Genomic DNA, 26,242 nt, shown 5'->3' with positions numbered 1-26,242 from the left:
TTTCTGATAAAGTTAATGGCAATTTGTCATACTTAGAAATATCATGCAAAACTATTGATCCGTTTTCATCCGTAACCGGTTCGTCATGGTCTGCCTCTGAAGAGTGCGTTAGGTTGGACGAAAACACGAATGCTCACAGGAACAAGCTGAACAGCGCTGAGAAAAGGAATTCGTCAGGACAGGGGTTTCAAACCTATCTGGTGCGAAAGTTGAGTTAAATTGATGTACAACCGGGTATGGATTCAGTGTTTCACCACGTTGAAACCTGATACCACGCTGATTTTCAAACGGAGGCCTAGAGAATTGCACCCTTGCCGCCGCAAGTAGATCCTTATCCCGGGGAAGAGAGTTGCCAGCTGTTGGACGACCGCATTGCGTATTGTTGTTGTTGTTGCGATTATTGCTGCTATTGTTGTTGCGATTGTTGTTACGATTATTATTGCTATTGTTGTTGCTATTGTTGTTGTCATTGAGGTTATAGTTATAATAACTGCTTCTGGATATGATGTTTATTTGTCTCATTAGTATTACGGCTACGTTGGTGTCTGTTTTTATTGCGATCATTTATTACCCGATGCAACTGCTTTTTATTAGCTTTTCTTCGTGCCATCGCCCTATCTTTCATCTTTTGCTGTTGAATTCTATGCTGATTACGTGTGTCGTACTCCGTCCAGTCAGAGCGCCACACTTTCTTCGAACCCAAAAAGCGCCACCCTTCAGTGGCTTCGGCAGTGGAACGGTGACCTGAGTCACCCGATTTTGTTGATTGGGCATTTAATTCGTCCATCAAGCTGGGGCCCGCTGGTGGCAAACAAGCATCGCGTATACTGCTATCCAAAGTGTTAATTGAGCCGGCAAGAGATTGTACTTCTTTGAGAATGTCACTGCCAACTGAATTTGTTATAATTTTCACTTCGTCTAAAACTTCACGTGTAGGACGCGATTCACTCAGGTAGTGTTCATTACAATGAGCTGCCATATCTATGGTAAGGGTGCTCAAGTTCTGAACTTCGCTGCAGATTTTTTTCAATTCTCTGGTCAAATCGGCAGTGAGATCATTTACATACTCTTCAATGTGTTTTTTTGTGGATCCCATAGATATGTTGAATAGTGATGTGATATGGTTTTTCAGCGTGACCAGCTCATCGGCCTTATTAAAAGAATTACTGTCAATGGCCTGCGATAGTGCCGATACAGCATTTGCCACTTGTGACGATGTGTTTATGTTCACATTCGCCACTGATTCTTTAAGCTGCAGCTCAACATTTTCGAATAAGTCAACAATTGAATTGAACTTTTTTATGTCGGCTGCTATTTGTAAGTTGCAGTCCGTTTGCGTAGTTATAGATTCAAATAATTTTTCCTGTTGGTACAGCACTTTTCGTGTGTCTATGCCTACCTTTAGATTATGCTGGCAATCTGCACACAGGGGAATCATGAAGTGCGAGATAAATTCTTCTTGATTTCGCTGGACTCCTACACAAGCTGCGTGATAACATTTTCTGCAGAATTCACACTGCCACAAGAAACGATCGTCGCTGATATTACAAGATGTCACACTGCAGCTCATTATGATAACCGTTGTTTAATAGGATTGAACACACGCGCGACGGTAGAAAGATAAATAAATAACAATTAACTGCGGACCGTAAAAACACGTCTATACACAAAGGCGTTCGATTATCGATTATCGATGCATATATATATATATATATATATATATATATATATATATATATATATATATATATATATATATATATATATATATATATATATATATATATATATATATATATATATATATATATATATATATATATATATATATATATATATATATATATATATATATATATATATATATATATATATATATATATATATATATATATATATATATATATATATATATATATATATATATATATATATATATATATATATGCATGTATACAGATAGGAACGTAACGAGAAATTCAACAAAATATGACATTGTTTCGTTTGTGCTAGGTCTTACACTGCGGATGGCACCACGATAAATATCTAGAGGGATGTAGGTAAAGGCGGACCTCTAGTTAGTTTATGTATTTAACAATTTAAGTCCAACATTGTCAGTTGAACTGACAATGAGTCTTAATGAATTAAATTACAAATAATTAACCTAAAGTGATAACAAACGATTTCGAAACTGTGCTGAATTAATGACGAAGTCGAAGATGTCAGTAAAATCGTTGAAGCGACGGACCATTGCGCATAGTGTTGCGCATTTCAGTCTGCAGCCAGGGCCGGCGGAACACTATTTGCCCGAGTGGGTACTAAGATTCGGAGTGATTTCTACCCGTAGTGACGAAAGTTCAGACCTGGCGTGTGTAAGCGAACAGGGAAATTCCCGGATAATATCTGGTGGCTATTTGGAAACACCCTTTGTTAACGGGCTGTATGGACGACGGCTTAGCGAAAATGTGTTCGTTGATTGCTGATACTTCAAATGTTGCACAGCTAACTACCAATTACTCCATTCTTTTAAATTCCGATGCATCAGTTTTCCGTTCCCACCGATAAAACCTTTCACAGGTACTGAAGCCCGCGTGATAATGTTGGCTAACGGCAAGGTATCTCCAACGACCAACATCCCCTCAGGCTCAATGGAGGTCAATATGGATATATCTGCGGTGGCACAAATAATGTCGATAAGTCCAATTTTCGATACAAATTATATCCCCCTAATACAACTGGCACCAGGAATGTCTTCTTCCGGACCAAATATAAGCCATTTAACATCATCGATATATGCGGGATCTAACTAAACACTCGGCCATGTACGAAGAAGTCTTGTCTATATATCCGCTTGGAAAGTAGAGATTGATGGTGTAGTCTCCTACGGGGGTTCTAATTGCGAAGGATGAAGTTTTCATCAGCCTCATATCGAGCCTTTCGCAGGGTCTGCTCTTTTACACTTTATTTCTTTTTTAACGGGGCTCGTCTACCAGTTCTTCTTTTTGTGCCGCGAGGCATGAACTGCCCTCGTCACAAGCCGTTGTGCCTACACACAGAAAAAAATATTGGTAAAAATAAGAGTATATCACTCTTAGCAAAAAAGAACCAACGCATACTCTTAGTTTAAAAATAAAACTTTTATTTTGAATACTATTCTTCATTAGCTTAAAAGGAAAACTTTTATTTTGATTATTATTCTTGATTAATTTAAAAGTTTTACTTTCAACCTGATAGTAGGCGTTAGTTGTTTTTTGCTAAGAGCGGAACACTCTTACTTTTACCAATATTTTTTTTCTGTGTGTACAGCTACTTATTGTAGAAACAAGGCATGGTGTGGAAAATGCGGAGAGAACTATTAAAAGCTTTCCTACTGTGGAGAGACTCCGCACGATCCCTCAACATATTCCACGTAATTATTATTTGGGAAAAATTGAAGCAATCTTTTAATGAACGCTTCGAGAAGAATTGCTAAATAGGGCTATGCTACCGGCCATGATTAATATATACGCTTCCTCGTTCACTAAAGAGTGAGAATCTGAATCTGAGAATCTGACTATCCTGACCATTGTGGGAACATTTGCTAGTGTGCCGTATACACTTTCAAAGGAGGAAAATCGTTTTCTCTCCTTAGTTTCCTCGTAAAAGCCTGAGACTGTCCCTTGAAGGGTGCTGCTACAAAACCAAAATAAGTGGTTCCTGGTCTCGGAAATCTTAGAAAAGAGCAGAAATTTTCACATAGGACATCAAAAACGCCATGTGTCCCTACATTTCAGTCCCTGCACTTTTCCCAGGTTTTACACCATGCATTTGCATTGTGTAAAACCAGGTTAACTTCCAATGTAGATCATCCACAATTTGATCGGTACCAGGTATTGAAGTTGTCGCTTGTCAAGTCCGAATCAAAGGCAAAGACTTATTGGTATTGTTTCCATATACATCGCACCTCAGCTGGTTTTAGAATACTTCAATTCTCACGGTATGCCATGGGATTGTCTTCACGATGATAACCGATCTATCTAACCGCGTGATATTTGCGACAACTTCAATATGACCATCTTGAATACGGTGGAAATGACACAAATTCCTACTCCAAACGCCTTAGATTTATTACTGTACTCGACCTCGCTACAATTAGTGAGCCCATTGTTTGAAAGAGCCACGCGTCCACTATATCCGAAACAATCGAATTAAAACAAGAAATTCTTGCGGTGGAAGCGTACAAGGTTTGGACTGGTTTGATTCTATATACTGCGATTAAATGTCAGACGAAACGAGTACCCGGTGCGAGCAACAGTGGACGTCCTCCCACTCCGTGGTGACCAGAGAGCGTTCAGAATTGTACGCGAAAAGGCCTTATAAGGACTTTTTGAAAGTCGAATTGCCCGAATTATTCCGAATATACGTGACGTAAGAAACACAAAGTGACGACGAAAGCTGAAAAACGCAGTTATTGGCACCGGTTCGTCGACGGATTAACTAGAGAAAAAATGTTTCAACTGGTGGCTAGGCCCTACGTTGTGTACTCGATTCAACCTTTGACAACAGTATTCCATGTAGATCCACATTCAAATCGACGTTTCACGATGGAATGGTAATGCTGTATATAAACGAAATGATTATTTTTTAAACACACATTTTTATCTGACAGAATAAATGCTCGCACTAAGCATTACAGTATATTACCGTAACGTTCATCAGAAGATGATAGCTATTCATAGCTTCTATGCTATTTATTATGACAGTAGTGGAATCGTTACAGTTTCTGGGGAAAAAATGAGAGTTCCTGAGTGCTTTATCTGAAAAATCATGCCAGATTACCAGATACAAATATTAGTTTGAGTTCCCTCTTACTGCTCTATTGCGGGTAATGAGAAGGCGGGCACTTAGGCATTAGAATGTCATTTTTATGAAAGATAGCGTAATTTCAACGAGTTTTTCAATATTTTTTTGTTAGACGACGCTGGAAAATTGGCAAATTTCATGGAACCATGGAAGTTTAGAGATCCCAAAGTTATCAACAAACCTTGCTTAAAGGGGATTGATGAGGGTTGTGACTTTCTTCGAGTGATATCTCGGGTTATGTCCAATAATTATACATTGAATGCGCATCTCCGGGATATTGGGGTCGTGGAGAGAGGTTTTCACAACATTAAATATGTTGTCTGGTCGTGAGCCTAGTGTTCCAGCGTCAGATCTATGCTAACCGGCCTCATTCTACTGCAAGATGTGCTGGATATCCTTGATCTCCCCTATATGTCTCTCGTATACATGTTGTTTGTTTGTTTGTTTGTTTATTAAGGTTTTAACCCCAAGGGTCATTCGCCTTTTTGATTTCGTATACAATTCAAAGATTATAATTCATAAAATAATAGTAAAAAAATAATCAAATATTATTGCTGCCTTTCTGAGCGCACTGCTTTCCGCTTCTCGTGTTTATCTTCTTTCTTGGTGGTGAGCAATGGTCAGGTTTACCTACTGTCGCTTGCTGCTCAGTCCGTCTGCCCTCTCGCTCGCTCGTGTTTACGTCCATGTCTTCATCGTTGGAGCTTTATTCGTCGCTATTAGATTCTTGGTGCTCTTTGTGTTTTCGTGTGACTCTGGTATAGCTGTCTTCCTTCTTGTTTATTTCCTCCTTGCGTACGTTAACTATTGGCTTTGGGATACTGTGGAATATTGTTTGTCCGGCATGCATTTTTTGACCGGCTGTCTGTGGTGTATCAGTAGATGTCCAAAGCTGTTTGGTGGTGTGGGTTTTAGTAGATGAATTTTCTTTAGTTGATTTGGCACATGGCTTTCCGTAGTGTGCCGTTTTGTTACAAAACTGGCACGTGGGCGTCTGTCCAGGGTATGTGCAAAGGGTTCTTTGTATGCAGTTAACACCTTGCGATGATCTGGCCTCGAAAGATAAATAAGACGGTATAGGTTGGTTCAGTCGCATTCGCACAATCCGAACACCGTTGGGAATGCCAGGGAAAAAGTTTCTCCATGTGTCGTTAGAGACTGATTCCACTTCTCCATACTTCGACATGAATCTTTCAATATATTCCGTGCCAGTACGAGGTGCCAGATCATGGAGTTTTATTTCAGTTAGATCGAGATCCATATACACGGGGATCTTGGTTTTGACGTTTTCATATTTGACATCATGTTGCATGTTGTTCTTTGCTACAAAGCTTTCTGCCTCGGCTAAGGAGTTGAACGTTATTAGTACTACATTCCTGCTGTGGTGAAGCTGGACGTGTGAAACCTCTGCAAGATCAAGTTCCATTTTCACCTTGACCAACTGTTCCACCTCGCGCACTGAAGGTCTAAGACGGGTTTGCGAAAAATCAATCGCGATTGTGTTCTCCCGCAATGGGCGAAATTTATTTTGTTACTCACTCATTTCACTCGAAGTTAGGTGCAACGGAACTTTCCTGTGTCTGTTACACGTACACGTTAGAACGGCGCGGCGCGGATAGTATTTTTTGTTTGTGTGCTGTTGGCAAGCGGTGCGCTATTTGGCTTCTGATCTGTACGAGATGAGGAAGCGGACTGTCTCGTATACATATTTTTAACCAGCATAGATATCCAAATTTAGTCATCTCTTCTCTCTACCTGGCAATCAGGTCCCAAAAGAGCTCCCAGCGGATCCAAGGAGGTCATTCGGCGATCCGGTTCATGATGTCCTGACAGTGATCTTCCGTTTGTCAAAAAACTGCAAGTTAAATTTCTTCTTTTCCCTGTCATTGCTGTCCGCCCTATCTTCACTTCCCCTGACACGGTCTTTGCTACTCTGATATTAAAACAAATCCCTCATGTGTATGTCTATTGCCTTCCTTATAAAAGTGTTTCTTTTTGTTTCAATTTTTAATCTAATAATAATTCTTTTTGAAAAATTGCGAATTATGTATTTAGTCTTTTAACATATTTCTGACTGCATCCTCTATACTGAATAAAATCGCTTGAATATTTTTTTTTGTAAATCGATCAGTATACCTCATTTTAAGAAATAAAAAATAATTTCAAATTCAATGGACTCATTATTATCCCACATTTTGAAGAAATTGAAATTGTATAGCAAAGAAATTTGTATCTGAATTAGAATATAAAATTGTTGTACATCGAGAGTTTCGGACGCATTCATTTTGTGCGCGAGACTTTCAAGTGGGTAATTCCTCCCTCTGTTATTTTCGAGTGGGTAGTACTACCCATACTACCCACGTATTCCGCCGGCCCTGTCTCCAGCAGTGTTCGAAGACGAAGGACACGGGTTGGTGCGTAAATGTTAATTTGTGATAGAAGATCGGGAACATCATATTCGGCGAGAAGAAGCTTAGATAGGAAGGTGTTTTGCGACGCGTGTCTACGATCTTCTAAAGTGTGCAGTCCTAGTAATCGACACCGGTCTTCGTATGGTGGCAAATTCAGCGGATCATTCCATGGCAATTGACGTAACGCATATCTTATGAATCTGCGCTGGACGGCTTCAATTCTTTGGCTCCAAGATGCATGGTAGGGGCACCAGACGACGTTTGCGAATTCCAACTGTGAGCGCTCTAGTGAACAATATAACGCTTTGAAGCACAAAGCAATTCGTTGGATATTTTGAACATAAAACCATTATAGACGATTAGTTTTGTCAATAATCGCTGAGAAGTGATGGGTGTACGTTAGCCTTTGATCTAGGATGACGCCCAGATCTTTTACATGATCAACGCGTTGCAGTTGAGTTCCAGCGAGGTTTTTTATTTCGATTACAGAGGTTTTAACCTTAAGGTCATTCGCCTCTTCGGGTTAGAAAAATCTCTTATGAAAAATTTCTAACCCTATGTGCGGGGTCGGGACTCGAACCCAGGCGCGCTGCGTGCAAGGCAATCGATTTACCAATACGCTATGCCCACCCCCTTCCAGCGATGTTGTAGGTGAAAGCAAACATGTCCTCGATCGATGAAAGCTGAAAACAAAGCATTTAGCAACACTAAGAACCATCATGTTTCTTTTACATCAACAGTAAAAGGTATCAACGAGATACTGTAGCTCACCGCAATCGGCTTCTTTCCTTATAACTAGAAATGTTTTCAAGTCGTCGGCAAAGAACAGTATCCCTCGACGCATTAAGATGACATCCACATCATTTACGAACAGTGAAAACAGTAACGGACCAAGCGTACTACCTTGAGGAACTCCAGAATGGTTGGAAAAGGACTCAGATTCATTGTCACTAATTTGAACAACGACTTCACGGTGAACAAGGTATGATCGAAGCCAACGGCAGAATCGGGGAGTGCATCCAAGTTTATCAAGCTTCGTTAGCAGTATCTCATGGTTAACAGTGTCGAAAGGTGCGTCAGTGGAAACGCTAAAATATCGGAACATTTTTTCAGAACAGCTGAAGGCATAGCACTTAGTCGTGGAACATAAGGCGATTTCGTTTTTTGTACTGCAGAGAGAACCGATTGTCCTGAAATGGTGAATACATCCATATCCACCGCACCAACGGGAACATCACGGGACGTGTTTTCGAGCTCGATGGCAGTTGGCGCATCAGTCGTGAAGACACTCGAGAAGTAGCTGGCAAATGGGGAGCACTTTGTCGCCGTCGTAGTCGCTACTTCGCCATTGTAGACCATCCTAGACGTATTAACAAAAGTCCAAAAGCCCTTCGTAAGTTTTGTTGGATGCGGTTCACATATCCTTTGTATAAAAATTTATTGTAACAGCGGTACTCATTACTGGCTATTGCGAAAAAGCGCTTGAGAATAGGGCATCGTCGATTTGTGTACGCACGTAGAGCTTTGGCACGGATGCGTTTCAGATTCCGAATCATTGCGTTTGGAATAGATTTTTCATTCATATAGAGATCAAAAGTAGCATCTACATCCACTTGATCAAGTAGTACACTCTATTCAATCAGCAATAGTGAGCAGAGTTGAGCTACCAGATCAGTTTTGCGAAAATTACGACGATTGACAGCTAAAGCTTCTTCATATAGTGGTAAACTAATGATGGAAGTCTAGATGGAACTGCATAATAGAGTCTAGAAGGAACTAAATAATAGAGCAAACAAGTCGTTTTTCTGGAGGAATGTAACGAGCTCCAATAAAGTAGTTTTTCGTTTGCGTAGTAATCTTCGTCCAAACTGCTTCAATGATTGATGAACTATCCACACCAAATTCACAGGAGGCAAGCGCGGAAGAAACAGCAATCGAAACTCCCCCGCCGCGATCATGGATACTGTTACGAGCGCCTCGATCCGCACGATAAACCGCGTAAGAATCCCCGAAGAGCTGCATCGATGTAATACGATCATCAAGCCAAGCTTCCGTCAGAACGTAAATATCGTAGTCGCCGTTAAGAGCAGCCAAGTACAAGTCCTCGATTTTCGTCCTTAGCCCTCTGACGTTTTGGTAGTACAACCGCAAACCATCGGCGCCACGTTAAAATACTAATCATTCGTTTATTATTACATTTCTTGCAAATTCTCTAAAAACAGTGATTTTAGATCATGTTCTATCAATATAGTGGTTTATACTAAATTAGTTTTAAAATTTGCGTTTCGATTTAGTCTGATCAGAATCCGGCACTAACTTAGTGACAGAACTATGCTAGCACCGGGTTGTCATTAGCTCCAAAAGTTCCAAAGTTTTTACTAAATATCAACTGAAAGGTGTTTTTCATGATTGGGAAAATTAGGCACAGAATCACAATCGTCATTTCGCAGGCATAGAACATGTGTTGTTAAAGATGGACATAGAACAAGGGATAGTGAGACGCATCTCAATCAATCAATTTTATGTTCTTTCGTTACTACATAATGTTGAGGTAAGAAAAAATTTAATATTTTCTTGTGTCAATTTCGATGAATTATTATTATTCACATTTATCTGATAGTCTCTGTATTCCATAATACCAATATCTTTCAAGCGCATTTGTAAGCATCTAAAAATGTTATTTTTTTAATTCGAATTATTGAGGTTTAACCTTAGGGTCATTTGCCTCTTCTTTCGAGTTAGTATACCATTAATCCTTTCTTTGGGATTGGGAATCGAACCCAGGTGAAGGCAATCGATTTACCAACTATGGTCACCCCGTCTACAAATGTATTGTCACATGCTATTGAATTTTGTTGTTTGTGAGAAACAAAGCATCCATCTTAGCTACAGTGTCTGTCGATACCTACATTCCCCTACAGCACAATGTTATGATAATAAGAAATATCTCAACGGTGATGGCATTCAGCTTTGTATTCGTTTTGTAAATCTGTCCATCTATCACAACCTTACTGTGTCCTCTTCACCCAAATATCTGATAACTAGCATATTTGATAATATATCTCAGAAAATCTAAATTTTTATACTTAAAGGGTCCAGCAACACACTTTTTCTGGCCAGCTCAACAGTGAAGAAAGATAAAATTGCGTACCGGTAAAGATGAAATCATATGTTCATTTGATACATGTAAGCCTCAATGTCCTTGACGCCGGAGGTTACAAAACTTCAAAGTCCGATCATATTGAACTTTCCGGTCAAAAGTTAAGAGAACGAAAGTTTGCAAACCTATTCCAAAATTGCTTCCATCACCTCACACCTTTTGCCACATTGAGACCCTCCCTTCTCCTTGAATTGATTCAAAAGTATAGCTACCAACATCTTAGTTTGATTTGGAAGGGGGACAATTTTCCATCCTCAATTAGCTGTCAGCCTTTGAATGGAAGAAATGGAAAGTTCATTTTTGACATCAATTACAAACTTTTGATTGGCAGCCAATCGTAGAGCCGGTGATTATTCCATCAACCTCAAAAGTTGTGCGAAAGGGAAAACCTACAGCCACGAGGAATGAATAGTAGATTGGATTTGGTGAGAAAATTTCAAAGTTCCACTGAAACACCTTATAACAGTTTGCCAGTTCCAAGAAAAAGAGTGGAATATGGCTGACGAATTGCGCGCCGATTTGTCTGCGGGATTTTCAGAATACTATTGGGATCCTAATGAATCACTGTGGAATTATATGGCTTGTTTGATTAAACAATTTTGCAAACCTCACAAAGCACAGAAATACGATTTGCATCTTTAACACTCCAAACATCAAACCACAAAATTGGTCGGAATCCTAATTTGAATTCACTGTCCTCCAACAGCTCCTAACATTAGGGGAACTGTACCTAAGACGCACACCTGAATTCGATTCACCCATTACTCGCAAATTGTACCCAAACTGTGATTTGAGATCATGGTCCATCAATATAGAAACCTATACTAATAAAATTTCAAACAGAAAGATGTTTAAAATGTTTGTGCAAAAAAGGGCACAAAATCATCATTTCAAAACTGGGATGGGAAAGATGGACACCCCGGTCAAGACCAATGCGGTAGACTTGGGTGCAACGCCCAACTCCTACTTAGCAGAAGGCAAAGGACTCTTCACATTTCTTTTCGATCATGTCCATATGAGCCTACCTAGTCCTAGTTTTCCGTTCTAAGTTTATAACTGATTCGTTCTAGAATACCTATCCGTCTTTCAATTTTATTGCTTTCGTTGTCTCTTAGTCTTAAATAGCCAACAAAATCGATACAGTAGAACTTTGCAGCAATTGAAACATAGTAATCAATGGAAAATAGTTATATGTAGAGCAATTCAAACCAAATTACTGTAAAATGGGGGAACATTGATCACTTTTTAAAAAGTTTTTCGAATAACTAATATTCGAACTAATTCTTCTACGATTGTTTTAAGGATTAACACTCCTGTTAATGTCTATTCGGGATTCGACCTTTTAGTAGTATCTTTCCTGTAAAACTTGAAACAATTTCGCAGTTGAATATTGTCAATTTTAATTCTCTAACTTACCTCTTCTTTACTACTGCTACCATTGTGGTGTGCTGGCTTCCTTTTGAGTTTCGAATTGACCTGTTGAAAAGAAAGGATGCAAAATATTTATCAGTTTTAGTTTCTTTTCGACGATTTCGCTTTTTTAATTTTAAACTATTGCATAAATAATTATATGGTTAAGTACACATTATAGTGCTCTGAACCAACTGCATTGTCAGAAAAATGAAAATAATGTGGAAATGTTTACTGTCTGTATTGATTGGTTTGCTTGTAGAAGCGCAACGCACAACGCAGAACCGACCAAGCTAAAAACTTGATGCTTAGGCCATGGTGAATTAATGATACAAACGGTGTTTTCTTGCAGTCTACTTGAAGGCGTTTGACTTAAAAACTACTGACGGAACTGTTCCAGTGCTGCTAAATATATCGACAAAATGTATATTTGTCGATATAATTTTGTTGTTGAAGTTTTAACGTTTTTGCTTACGATTCATTACAATTCTCGATAAACATATGATTACGGCTTAAAAGCCAACCGTCAAAATTCTCTTTAAAAGGAAATTCCGGACAAACCGTTATTCGCCAATCATAGATCTTAGTAGTAAACGAAAGAGAAAAGTTTTCTCTTCCATCAACTGTTATGAACTGTGTTTAGCCAGTAGCGGTTCGTCCAAAGAGAATTTTGACAGTTAGCTTTTAAGTCGTAATCATATGTTTATCGAGAATTGAACCATGTGTTATAGATCATTTTGAAAATTGACTACAGATTTTCATTTAATAAAAAAACATAAAATCGTTTGCATTTAATATAATCTATTGTATTTACTTTGCTACTATTGTGATAGAAGTGATGCAAAACTAGCATTTTTTTTGCTTTTACTCAATCGTATTCAACGCCAAAAAACACGCACGTTTCAGAAATCCTAGAAAAAGTTCCAATCTCCTACATGACATGTTATAGTCTAGAACCAAACACTGAGCAGAAAATCAAACACACTCACCTGCCCAGGGCATCCGCCTCGATGATCCTCGGGTGCCGAGCGTCCACTACTACGATATGATGACCGCCGTTGGTCGCATCCTGGAACGCCTCCAGGGCGGCGTCGGACGATTTGACAAAGGTGGGCTCGAAATTGAGCCGATGGCTGGCGGTGACCAGCGCATCGAAGACGGGATCATGTTTGCAAAATGCTATTAAAATCTGTTTGGGATGGTAAGAGGTGTGAGAGAGAGGGGAAATTAAATCAATCGACAAGTTGTGTCATGAGCAAGTGTCAATCTACACATATCCATAAGGTTGTTGATTGACACGGAAGTTATTTCGTGTACAATAGAAAGGCTTACCTTAATTGTTGGGTTGGGCGGCAATAGGTTGGGGAATTTTATATCCGATGATAATCTCTGGCCGGTTGTGATGCACATGGAAATGAAATGAGAAAAAGGGAGGAAAATAAGTTAGTTTTGCGAGATTAGCTGGCTTTTTTACGGGTTGGTGGTAGGCAATTCTGCCCAATGAGTACTGTCAGCTGGTAAAGCTTCGATGCTTCAAGTTTAAACACAAACAAAATCTGAAGCTCAAACTGTTTGGTTGAGAGTAATTGGATGGATAATATTGCAAACCGTGCTAGAGCAGTTTATAATGTAGAACAAACAAAAAGTAAAACACCACTTCGATACTTCAACTAATGAGCTAGAAGTGGGTGGCTGTTGGTTCCGAGGATTTGTTTGAATTGGAAGACTCGTTCGAACATTGTTCAAGTAGGCATTATTAATTTCAAGAATTATTATTTTCTAATTAATTAGTTTTTCATAGAAGCCTATTTCGGTGTTTGTGTATCGGTGGTTCGTGAAACTAACAAAACCAATTATACCTCATCTTCTTCTAGCGCTTCGGAGAGTTTTGAGCTTGTTTCAAATGTGCTTATAGTTGCTGCAAATAAAATGAAAAAATATGATATAACGATGGCTAGATTCGAAAAACTATCTTCTGCTCGAAATTAAACATAATATAATAATATAATCGAAAATTCCTCACTTAAATTTAAAAGTTCTTGAAAACTTTGAACATTAGCGAACTTTCGACTCTAAAAGATGAATAATCATTGTTCATAATAGGAAATAAGTTCAATTTTTATCTCACAAGAAATTGAAGTGATGTTCCACACAGTCCATTTTATGACAACATGCACACTAGGGTGGAACAAAATGATCATTTTTCAGCACAATTTTTTTTGGTTCCATTTAGGGCGCCAAATAACTGCAAAATTTGGGGTCGATTGATTATGACACGGCGTAGCGCACTGCGTGTGATATTTGCATAGGATCCTATGATAGGAATTCGTATGGGAAAGCTGACTTTATTGACTTTATTGCTAAGAAGCCCCTGCTTCAGGTTATCAGCAAACATAAGTTTAGAAAAAATTAATCTGATCATTTTATTTTCATAAAGAAAATATTTTAAGTTACTGAAGTGAGTTATGCGTGCGGAATTTAGTGAAAAATCGTTCTGTGGGGTAGTATAAGTGATTAAAGCTCGAATTATTATGAAATTAGGTGAAAAATGTCGGCGTGTATTGTGACGATTGAGCTAGTAGCGATGACTCGTCTCATCGCGAATTCAAGGTAAGAAATCGGAAAAAATGAGTGTGTTATTTTCGAATTATTGTAAGTTGGCTACGTCTCATTCGAGAAAGTGATAAATCGTCGCTGTTGTGCTATCTTATGACAAACGCCATTTTGGGGTAAACTGAGTTAGATATCTTTCCTGCACAACTTGCCACAGTTACGCAGAAGCATTGTTCCGCCGTCATCGCCGAGACTTCACAAACGAATTCACGCTGCGCTGCCATCACCGGGCCGCCTGTCATGTCGCATTACGGAAGCCCCCGAGCGCTACCAGCCAGCGGCCAGCTTAGTCGTCCCGGCCCTGCGTTCGGAGGTCGTGAGGGGGTCTTCCCAACTCCCTTCTCAGGCGAGTATTTTGCTTTAAATGACGATCCGCTTCCTGAAAACCTTCTGGTTTCCAGCTTGCCTTCGGGTACATCACGTCCCCAGGCACGATGAGAGGGGGGGGGGGGGTCAGCCAGGGCAATTGCCCTGGGGCCCGGGTCGTATTTGGGGGCCCGCGTTTTTATCCTGTAGATGGGCGAACACGTCCGGTATTCATAGAAGAGCAATAAAAACATCAATAGTATTTTCTTTGTAATCATTCGTCTTATTAAATTATTGTATGATGGAAGCGTAAAAAATGAAGTCTTTATTTGTTAGTTGACATTTGTTTAAACAAACGTTCTTAAGGGAATTGTCTGCTTTGTGTACAAGTTAAAAAAGCGAGTTTTATTATTTGAATCGAGGAATACACTATGAAATATTTAGAAGCCAATTCAAAGTATGTTAGAAGAAAGGAATAGAGGGTCAAACAGGAATGCGAGCGCACGGACAAACGCATCCGTCCTCTTCTACGTACGCTTCATTGCTGGTTGTTAGGGTGGAGATACTGGGCGTGACTGTTGTTTAGTGAATATTTGTTCCTGTCAGAGCCGTAGATATTGATTTTGTAGCCGTTTGTGGTTTGGCATTAGATAACGGTGTGCTGTTTACGGTTATAGCAGGTGAACTTTTTGTTCTTTTGCACAAAGTTTTCCGTGGTATAGTATCTTTTTGCAGAATTCGTGCATAGGAATCTTCCATGGGTGCATAATCATTAATCAGTGTTGTTTGATGAAACGTCCCATTTTCGGTTGATCCGCAAAAAAGGTTACGTATGAAGGAGTTGGTTTGTACGGAAGCATTCTTACTATAAGAACAACGTTAGGGACATCGTTTCAGCTGTTATGAAAAGCACTTCTTCGTATCTTGACATAAATTTGTTAATCACGATGTCAGGGGTGTGTAGAGATAATTCATGTAAGCGTATCTCTGCTATTGTTTCACTTCTCGAGTAGCTGATCTCACAGGACATTTCTAAAAATCAATAGCAACACAATTTGTCTGCAGTCGTTTTTACTGTGTATCTATAGCGGAACGATTTTTAGTTTCTATATTTTTGTATTGTTTTAGTACGTACTAGCATTTTCCCTCTAAAAATGCATTGTGTTGAGATAGAACGATGATTTTGGGTCTCATCATAGATGCGTGTGATGTCTGTAAGAACCCAATTATAATGTGCGAAATAAAGAAATCATATCAGTTCAGCTCATGCAACAGCAGCAGTGCTCAATTGCCTACTGTACTCACAGTTGTTTTATTTGCGTCTGATTACTGTGTTCTGTGTCTATATTGTTGTCGGGTCGCACATATTCTCACAGCTTACTTATGTAAATGGAAAATCTTTTTGATTTTATAATTTTAAACGAGAATTTTGAGCTGCATCTGCTCCCTTCTCATTTTCCAACAAAAGCCAAAAACTGCTCCACCGCTACCAGCAAATAAATCAATCCCTGTGTCGCTTTTTCTGCACAGTAGAAGCAAAATATTTTGTTCCAGGCTACTGTGTCGAAAAAAATGAGTGACGATTACAAGCAGAAAATGGCCTATTGTGGTCAAAATATATTCCTATTTACTTTTCGAGACGTTCCTTAAGATCTATTGTTAAAAGTACAAATGGAGCTAAAGATGGCCAATGTTTACACCATACAATTTCATCATGTTAGACATAGCGTGCGGATTATGTTCCAGACCATCAATGGAACAGAAGCGTTTGTTTCGCGAAACAAAATATATCCGCTCACTGGTAAAATACAAATTCTAAATCCCTCTATGGGTTGGAAGTATCATTCCTGCTATTGTAGCCCCAGCAGATCCTATTTTCCATACCTCTAATCTTCCCACTTCCAGAGACGTAGCAACCTAAGGGTGGGGGGGGTTGGCTTTGCCTCCTCACGCGTTTTGCGCCGAAAGAAATAAAAGATTAATCAAATAAAAAGCAAGAGATCTATTTGTATAGTTTATACTGTGTTAATTAGTATCTAGTATCGACCCGAAATTTCATCGCCTCAAATGGCCGCACTTCATGAAACACCGCGCCTAGATGATCTGTTATAATATCGCAAATTGCATAACGAAGGTTCGAATAAGAACACAAGTTGTTAAAAAAATAGATGCAGTCTTGTCGATGTATGGCTACTCCAACTGGTGTGGATCTTCTCCTCCGTAGTCTGCAAATTGCATTTAAGATTGAAGTTTGCTTGCGCTATAGTTGCGATCCGCAGCACAAACTGTTTGATATATTCCGTGTCGGCTAGTATTTTTGCAGCCGTAGCACCTGCGCTACACATATTGCCTGGATGTCGACTATTTTTTGTCCTCCTTCATCCCGTGGCAATGTGAATCTTTCCAGCGTCGACTGAGGATGCCGCATTCCCGCTGGTGCTAAACGCCTTCCTCAATTTTCTCTCGAGATTTTCCAGAGCTGAACTGACCAGCTCTATTTGATGACGCCGAAACTGTAGGTTAACACGGGGACAGCAAACGTATTGATTGCTCTGACTTTATTCCCCGCGTTCAGCAAAGACTTCAAGATGCAGTTCACTTGGTTCAAGAACGTTATTTCGTAACTTAAGCTTGATGTCGGTGTGGCGAATCCCAGAGAGCTGCAGGAATTCGATATACTGATATGATCCGCCGCGAATCGTGTCCCGAATCATCTCACCTTCGTCGATCTCGCAGTCTGCAGTCTCGACAAATCGCCCTGATAGTAGCTGAACAGATCGGCATTTCTCTAGGCCAAATGCCCTGCCGATGTCGCCACTAATTCTTTCCGCTAGTTTTATGACTACACCCAGTCGTTCTGTCGAGTCAGCATAGATCTTGATATCGCCCACGTAGAAAGTATGGAACGTCTCTTCCGGTGAGCTTTCGCTATACCTAATCTGATAGTCATGCGGTGATAGTCATTGAGGTGTCCTACTGAGCGGGATAAAAGAATCGTCTTGGAAGGTCCCCCTCAAGATGCGAAGCATTCTAGACCGTAACACTTCTTTTCCACTTCTGAGCTGAGCAGTTTTGTCGTTACTCTCTCCATCACCTGCTGTAGGAACCTTAGACTACAGGATCAACTTTATACATTTTTAATACCTTGATGAGGAGCGAGTGCGGTATGGAGTTGTTTGTCTTCTTGCAATCGATATAGGCCATACTAAGCTTCCGTTGGTTACACACTACTTCTCCAACAATGACTGCATCGAGGATGGCTTTTTCGGTCTTGTATTTTTTTTCTTACATCCCTTCTGCTCCTCTGTCAGGATGCTATTCTTCTCATAGTGGGCCCTTACGTATGTAGTGATGAAGGTGCTCATGATCTTGTGCAGACTTTTTAGACAGGTAATTGGTATGTCCTTGGGGATGAGAATTGTGGTTCCCGGGAGATGAAATCCGGCAATAAACGGGGTTCGCGTAACGCCCAATTTCTAAGATACTGCATACCCTCGCGTACATCATTGGCTTCGACGGAGACAGCTGACATCGTCGATTTCTTTGCCTGCTCATTGCTCCTGGTGCCTAAGCCCCTGTTGCACTTCGCGATATTGTACGGGGACCTCTTAAATACTGGTTCAAAAGCTATAACATCGCTGATATCCTTCGTTGAAGTTGGGCTTCTTGTGGCTGATTTGGTCATAGAAGTGTAACGCCTTAGCCATTTTGATAAGACACTCCCTTACTGTATTAGTGTGTCGTGTTTTTTCGTCAGCTGGCGAGCTCCCAGCATGCGAAGCTTAGTAGGTGCAATGATAGCGGCAGAGTTGTTCGAGATACGACTCTCCAATCTCCGCTACCTTGGAGATATTTGCTTATCCCGGTGATGTTGAGACGGGTCGCCTCTAGGTGTAAGTCTGTATCGCAAACATCTTACTGCAGCACATAATACTTCCAGGTTCTGCACAATTTCCAGGTGAATTGGGAGCAAGTTACTATTCATGACCTGAAGTTCACAGGTCAACTTAAAAGAATACTGCAGCTTCGGGATTCTGGGGCGCGACATTGGATCCGTTTCGCGACATAGCGCAACCGCTTCATCCACATTAAAGACCAAATTACGTAATAGCTGCCGACCAAGGGGTGGGTCTTCCTTGTTTTTATCTAGTAACGAGCGAGACGTTGAAGGAAGAAAGTTTAGAACAGCGTGGAAAAGGTCATATGAGCAAGCTTAGAGTTTGCTGACGATGTAACCCTTTGTGTTCTACCACAGGAGTCAGAATCGTCTTGAGTACTGTGGCTCTAACTATTAAAAATATTTTTTCTTTCAGTCCCTTGCTTTAAATATATGTTGTTTAATAAAAAAAAAATTGCCCCCTCGGTCAAAACAGGATTGCTACGGCTCTGCCCACTTCCCCAATCCTTCCCATCAGGGAAATGATGAAAAAACGATTCATGGCAAGGCACAGATCTACGATCTACATGGGGAATGTGCCATTTGAGCCAGACGCTACTGATTCCAGAATACCCACAAATTTAAAAACTTGTAACTATGGCAATTTTACCCTATTTGGATAACGCGAAATAAGAAGCTGTCGAAATTCCCCTGTCTGGCACGCTATCTGTAGATGTGGCACTATGAGTCAACCGGAGTCTAATAAAAATCACGGACTCACGAGTTTCCCCTGGCTGAAGACTAACTCGTACTGCACGAGAGGACTTAGGTTTAAAAGGGCCCGGCAGTAATACAAGCCTTGGGGCCCGACGCGGCTCTCTACGGCCCTGCACGTCCCTGCAATTTGTCGGGACGCTTGGCACGTGACGTCGATGGTTTGCGATTGTACTACCAAAACGTCAGAGGGTTAAGGACGAAAATCGAGGACTTGTACTTGTCTGCTCTTGACGGCGACTACGATAGCTTCGTTCTAACGGAAACTTGGCTTGATGATCGTATTACATCGATGCAGCTCTTCGGGGATTCTTACGAAGTTTATCGTGCGGATCGAGGTGCTCGTAACAGTATCCATGGTCGCGGCGGGGGAGTGTTAATTGCTGTTTCTTCCGCACTTGTCTCCTGTGAGTTTGGTGTGGATAGTTCATCAAGCATTGAAGCAGTTTGGACGAAGATTACTACGCAAACGAAGAACTACTTTATTGGAGCTGTTTACATTCCTCCAGAAAAACGACTTGATTGTTCTATTATGCAGTTCCACCTAGACTCCATAGAGCGCGCTTCTTCTCAGGCAGATACAAACGATGTGATAATAGTCCTTGGCGATTTCAACCAACCAGGACTCATGTGGGTTTCTTCTGGACGTGGGTACGCTTACCCTAACCTCGACAACAAATCCTGCCAGCCGCTTACTTCTGGACGGGATGGCTTTTCATGGACTACGTCAAGTAAGCACGATTTTCAACCATCAATCTCGTTTTCTTGACCTTGTCTTCGTCAATGAGAATGCTTTGCCTGATTGTTCTGCGAGTGAAGTTTCCAGTGTGATCGTTCTTTTGGATAACTATCATCCTGCGTTAGAAATATCCATTTCCACCAATAGTTCACCACTATATGAAGAAGCTTTAGCTGTGAATCGTCGTAATTTTCGCAAAACTGAACTAGTAGCTCTACGCCGCTCACTGTTGCTGATTGACTGGAGTGTACTACTTGATCAAGTGGATGTAGATGTTGAAGTTGATCTCTATAATCGGTTACTCCTTGATTGTGTTGAAAAATCTGTACCAAATTATCAACCTCCCATGAAGCCTCCCTGGTCGAACGCAATGCTTCGGAATCTGAAACGCATCCGAGCCAAAGCTCTACGTGCGTACACAAATCGACGATGCCCTATTCTCAAGCGCTTTTTCGAAATATCCAGTAATGAGTACCGCTGTTATAATAAATTGCTGTACAAAGGATATGTGAACCGCATCCAACAAAACTTACGACGAAATCTGAAGGGCTTCTGGACTTTTGTTAATGCGAAGAGGAAGGAAACGGGTCTTCCGTCTAGGATGGTCTACAATGGCGAAGTAGCGACTACGACGGCGACAAAGTGCTCCCTATTTGCCAGTTACTTCTCGAGTGTCTTCACGACTGATGCGCCAACTGCCATCGAGCTCGACAACGCGTCCCGTGATGTTCCCGTTGGTGCGGTGGATATGGATGTATTCACCATTTCAGAACAATCGGTTCACTCTGCAATACAAAAAACGAAATCGTCGTATGCTCCAGGACTAAGTACTATGCCTTCAGCTGTTCTGAAAAAGTGTTCGGATATTTTAGCGATTCCACTGACGCACCTTTTCAATGTGTCACTTCAGCAGCAAAAATTTCCCGATGATTGGAAGTGTTCAGTCATGTTTCCGGTACACAAGAAAGGTGACAAAAGCAACATCGAGAACTACCGGGGAATCACTTCGCTGAGAGTCGAGTCAAAAATTTTCGAATCGCTTATCAACGAGGTGCTGTTCTCTGCTAGTAAATATTACATAAGCACTTGTCAGCACGGATTCTTTCCCGGTCGATCGGTGGAAACGAACCTCTCCTGGTCTCCTTCACATCCTTTTGTACGGAACAAATGTCCAAACAACTGCAGGTGGACACGATCTACACAGATCTTAAGGCTGCTTTCGACACTGTTAACCATGAGATACTGCTAACGAAGCTTGATAAACTTGGATGCACTGACCGATTCTGCCGTTGGCTTCGATCATACCTTGTTCGCCGTAAAGTCGTTGTTCAAATTGGTGACAATGAATCTGAGTCCTTTTCCAACCATTCCGGAGTCCCTCAAGGTAGTACACTTGGTCCGTTACTGTTTTCACTGTTCGTGAATGATGTTGTTTTCGTCTTAATGCGTGGAGGGAAACTGTTCTTCGCCGACGATTTGAAAATATTTCTAATTATAAGGAAAGAAGCCGATTGCCGTGAGCTACAGTATCTCGTTGATACCTTTTATAGTTGGTGTAAAAGAAACATGATGGTTCTTAGTGTTGCTAAATGCTTTTTTATCAGCTTTCATCGAACGAGGAACATGTTTACTTTCAACTACAACATTGCTGGTACTCAGCTGCAACGCGTTGATCATGTAAAAGATTTGGGCGTCATCCTTGATGAAAGGCTAACGTACACCCATCACTTCTCAACGATCATTGACAAAGCTAACCGTCTATTAGGTTTTATGTTCAAAATATCCAACGAATTTCGGGACCCTTTGTGCTTCAAAGCATTGTATTGTTCACTGGTGCGCTCACAGTTGGAATTCGCAAATGTCGTCTGGTGCCCCTACCATGCAATTTGGAGCCAAAGAATTGAAGCTGTCCAGCGCAGATTCATAAGATATGCGTTACGTCAATTGCCTTGGAATGATCCGCTGAACTTGCCACCATACGAAGACCGTTGTCGATTACTAGGACTGCACACTTTAGAAGATCGTAGACACGCGTCGCAAGCCACCTTCATATCTTCGTATCGAATATGATGTTCCCGATCTCCTATCACAAATTGAACTCTACGCACCAACCCGTGTCCTTCGCCCTCGAACACTGCTGCAGCCTGAAATGCGCAACACTGACTACGCTGCCAACAGCCCGATACTAGCAATGGTCCGTCGCTTCAACGATTTTACCGACAACTTCGACTTCGTCATTGGTTCTGCACAGTTTAGAAATCGTTTGTTATCACCTTAGGTTAATTATTTTTAATTTAGTTCATTAAGACTCATTGTCAGATGGACGTAAATTGTTAAATACAAATACAAATACAAATATGCCACATCACTTGTCTAAAAAATCTCTACAACGCACAGTGGTCAAAATGAGCAAATTCATGCCTTTAATTGTTTTGTGGCTAAAATATATGGTTTTGAGTTTTGATGATTTCCGACAAGTTTTTGGAGTTATTAAGGCGGATTTTTTGAAGTAGACGGTCATGTTCCAAAATGAAGTGTAAAGGCATTTCTGAAATATAACTTTTTATTGAAAGGAGATAAGCGGTTTGAGTCTTCAGCAAAGTTGTAGAAAATGTTATTTTAAGTAATTTACCTGAAGATACCTACTCTCTATCTACAGCGGATTCGTTGTTATGAGAAGTTTTCGTTAGCACCCTTTAAAAATCTGTTTTTTGGAAATAATTTTGTCATATTCATTTCTCCACAACAGTGTTCTCTGCAATGTTTTAGATATTATAAAACTCCATAACTTTGTTGATCATTTTAAGACGATCCGATGCTTATATAAAGAGTTAGAGATGTTTCTTTGATTAAAAATGTCATATTTCTTAGTCAGTTTTCTAACAAAGTTGCAAAAATATGCAAATGAAATAATGTTATGTTGAAAGTACTATCAATCTACTGCAAAGCCATGAAGGAATGGTTAGTATCCGTTTGTATCCAAGAATGGTGCGCACAAATAAAATGGCGAGTATTTGAGTTCTAACGGCGTTTATATTCTATTCAATCTTAAATAATGGGAAAGTAGCAAAGGTCTACAATAGAATGATGATGATCTAGATATCTTATCCTCTTTCGATGAACTGTTGTCTGCGTTGTTATGCAAATTTTTATTCGGATCGTCCTCGGTTTTACTCGAAAACTGCAACAACTTACGTTTACCAATTTCGACGATAAACAAAATCGCTAACTAATAAACGGCTACATGAAAATGCTTGAAAAAATGAAAGCATACTGGAATGCCTAACATAAAATTTATTGTCAGTAATATGTAGATCAAATAGAATAGAAGCATCCGATGAACAATGAATATCGAGGTTGCTTTATTTCAATTTTGCACTTATACACGGTTTACAATATATCAAGCAAATATTCATGTAAATATTGACGAGGGGGGTAAGAGATTAGGTACATTCGGTGAAAATTGCTTTTAATAGATTTTGATGATACACAAAGCGTTAGTCAATTTCCATATAATAATGCAACATTTGAACTTAATTTCTCTAATTTTCGTGGCAAAATATTGAAAATAATTGAGAGTTAATCTGTGGAGGAGACTTTAAGAAAATAGATGTGTATCATAACTCAGAATCTACTGGACCAATTATTTCAAAATTTTGTACAGTACTTCTTCACACAATTTCCAATGGAACTACGAGCACTTTTTGTTAAATTATGGTATTACTTTTACAATAACTCATTAATTGATTATAACAACTAAAATAATTTTGAATACTGTACATATAAAATGGTTGAATATAATGAAGCAAGATAGCGCTGCAGAAAAAACTCAAATGCTCGCCGTTTCATTCTTTTATAACATTCTTGGATACTAACAGATACTAACCACTCCTTTAAGATTTTGTAGTAGATTGTTAGTACTTTCAAGATAATATTATTTCATTTGCATATTTTTGCAACTTTTTTAGAAAACTTGGTAAGAAATATGACATTTTTAATCAAAGAAACAGCTCTAACTCTTTTTATAAACATCGGATAGTCTTAAAATATTCAACAAAGTTGTGGGTTTTTACAATATCTAAAACATTGTGAAGAGCATTGTTGTAGAGAAATGAATATGACAAAAGTTATTTTAAATAAACTGATTTTTATGGGGTTCATTGGAAAACTTCTCATAACAACGAAACAGCTGTAGACAGAAAGTTAGTATCTTCAGGTAAATTACTTTGAAAACATTCTCTACAACTTTGCTGAAGGTTCTAACCGCCTATCTCCTTTCAGTAAAAAGTTATATTTCAGAAATGCCTTTACACTTCATTTTGGAACATGACCGTCTACTTCAAAAAATCCGTTTTAATAGCTCCAAAAACTTGTCGGAAATCATCAAAACTCAAAACCCTATAGTTTAGCCACAAAATAATTAAAGGCATGATTTTGGTCATTTTGACCACTGTGCAACGTGGCGTTTTCAGAATTTTGACATTCTGCTTGATTGCTGCTGCGAAATTTTATAATGTTTGCTTCGAATGACCGTGTCTAGGTATTGGCTCAAGTTATCTGGATGTATAAGATGTTTTTATGTGTAAAACTATCTGAGGAACACAATGGCATAATCAGTTTTTAAACAAAAATACACTAATTGTGAGAAAAATACAATTTAGGATTTAAACTGAAAATATGGCGTATTTGGCAACACTGTAACCAAAATAACAATTTTTCCTAAATTCCCTGACTCATTTTCTTCAAAATGCATGTCACCGATTGTTTATAGACCAAATGAAACCAAAGATATGAATAAAAGTTAATAATTGATGATTTTTTTCTATGGAAAATTTTCCATGCACGATTATGACACGCCATACAAATTTTGTCATCAATACACACCTATGACACGTGTGAGTGCGACTTTTGTTTACATTTATAGTAAAAACTCTCTACTTAGTCAATGCATCTTCGTAATATTTGGCCTGTGTTAAACCATAGAGGACCAAGCGCCATTTGGAGATACCTTCCTAAAAATCGCTATCGCAGCTAATGTAGTACTATAAACACCTACATCAATTTATTTCTGAGAACTCAAATAGTAATCGATAGCAAATAAGTACCCTTAAACTTTCTATGATAATGGTAAATAATCCATTTTTTTTTAATTAAAAATACCATGAAAAAATTATGGCGCTCAGTTCGCTTTGGCTTAACGCAGGTCAGTTGAGAGATTAATACAGAATAGATAGAAGCATCGGCTATCTTCTTTGAATTGTTTATACCATTTATAAGGTTCAAGATATTCAATATCAAACTTTAAAAATCGTTTTTCTCGAAATGTGCAAAATGGCGCTTGTCATAATATAGCACAACAGCGACGAAATGCTAAAATATTATGGCGTTTTCGTTTTTACCCAAGTTTGAATGAGTGTACCACCAACTACACTGGTGCAGTGCACTGTTAAAAACGAAAACGACAGTAGTTAAACTCCAAAGAATGGTTGATTATGTAAAGTTGTTGTATTTTTGTATAAAGTCTAGTAATCGGGAAATGAGATGAATAGAGGGGCTGAGATGAATTAGGGAGTGTCTACCCTATGTATTGATTTGCGAAACACTTGGATGAAAACAACAGTACAATATTTTTGTTGCATCTCGCAATTCGTAACCAACTTTGTTTCCTACCGTAGCTACCCTGCGAATCGTAGTTTGATTCCGCTGGAGGAACATCGAACTGAACGGAAATGTTCTCCGCTGCGCTACCAACGCTGACAAGGTCAAGTGGAGCCGCCGGTTGTTTCCCGTTGAGAGATTGCTCATACTCGTACAACTGGATGTCAAAATCATGCATCACCCGCCGTTTTAACAACGGATCGATCGCGTTCAACGGTAACATCCGGAACGTTTCGAACCGTCTCCGCTCGCGGGCACTCAACACACGGTTCAGGATTCTCGACACTCGCACTTCCATTGTCCCGTTCCACTTTCAATTCCACTAGATTGAATTACTAACTTCACAAAATGCACAAACAGACTGGTAAACTGATGGTTTGACGTTAATCAGAACGCTTACTAGATTATTATCGATAAATATGGATGGATAGATTGGTGAGACGAAGTGAATT

The 26,242-nt window shown here is 39.6% G+C and overlaps 2 protein-coding genes across 12 annotated transcripts in view; both read right to left on the bottom strand.

The window, feature by feature from the left end:
- The window catches only part of LOC131692520 (high affinity cAMP-specific and IBMX-insensitive 3',5'-cyclic phosphodiesterase 8), a 591,531-nt gene that overhangs the window by 39,860 nt on the left and 525,429 nt on the right, over nucleotides 1–26,242 (bottom strand). For all 11 annotated transcript variants that reach the window (XM_058979616.1, XM_058979617.1, XM_058979619.1 and 8 more), the window contains 3 exons: nucleotides 13,156–13,212; nucleotides 12,813–13,012; nucleotides 11,830–11,889 (listed from right to left, as the gene is read on the bottom strand). In XM_058979616.1, coding sequence (XP_058835599.1) covers nucleotides 11,830–11,889; nucleotides 12,813–13,012; nucleotides 13,156–13,212 — 317 coding nt within the window. The remainder of the gene's footprint in view (nucleotides 1–11,829; nucleotides 11,890–12,812; nucleotides 13,013–13,155; nucleotides 13,213–26,242) is intronic.
- LOC131692540 (uncharacterized) lies at nucleotides 13,643–26,093 on the bottom strand. Its single transcript, XM_058979651.1, has 2 exons — nucleotides 25,803–26,093; nucleotides 13,643–13,741 (listed from the first exon to the last, which is right to left on the bottom strand). Exons 1-2 carry the CDS (start codon nucleotides 26,086–26,088, stop codon nucleotides 13,677–13,679), a joined length of 351 nt encoding a protein of 116 aa, XP_058835634.1. The 5' UTR covers nucleotides 26,089–26,093; the 3' UTR covers nucleotides 13,643–13,676.

This window comes from Topomyia yanbarensis, chromosome 3, assembly GCF_030247195.1.
Source record: "Topomyia yanbarensis strain Yona2022 chromosome 3, ASM3024719v1, whole genome shotgun sequence".
Taxonomy (NCBI): Eukaryota; Metazoa; Arthropoda; class Insecta; order Diptera; family Culicidae; genus Topomyia; species Topomyia yanbarensis.
This window is presented reverse-complemented; position numbering and strand designations above follow the sequence as displayed.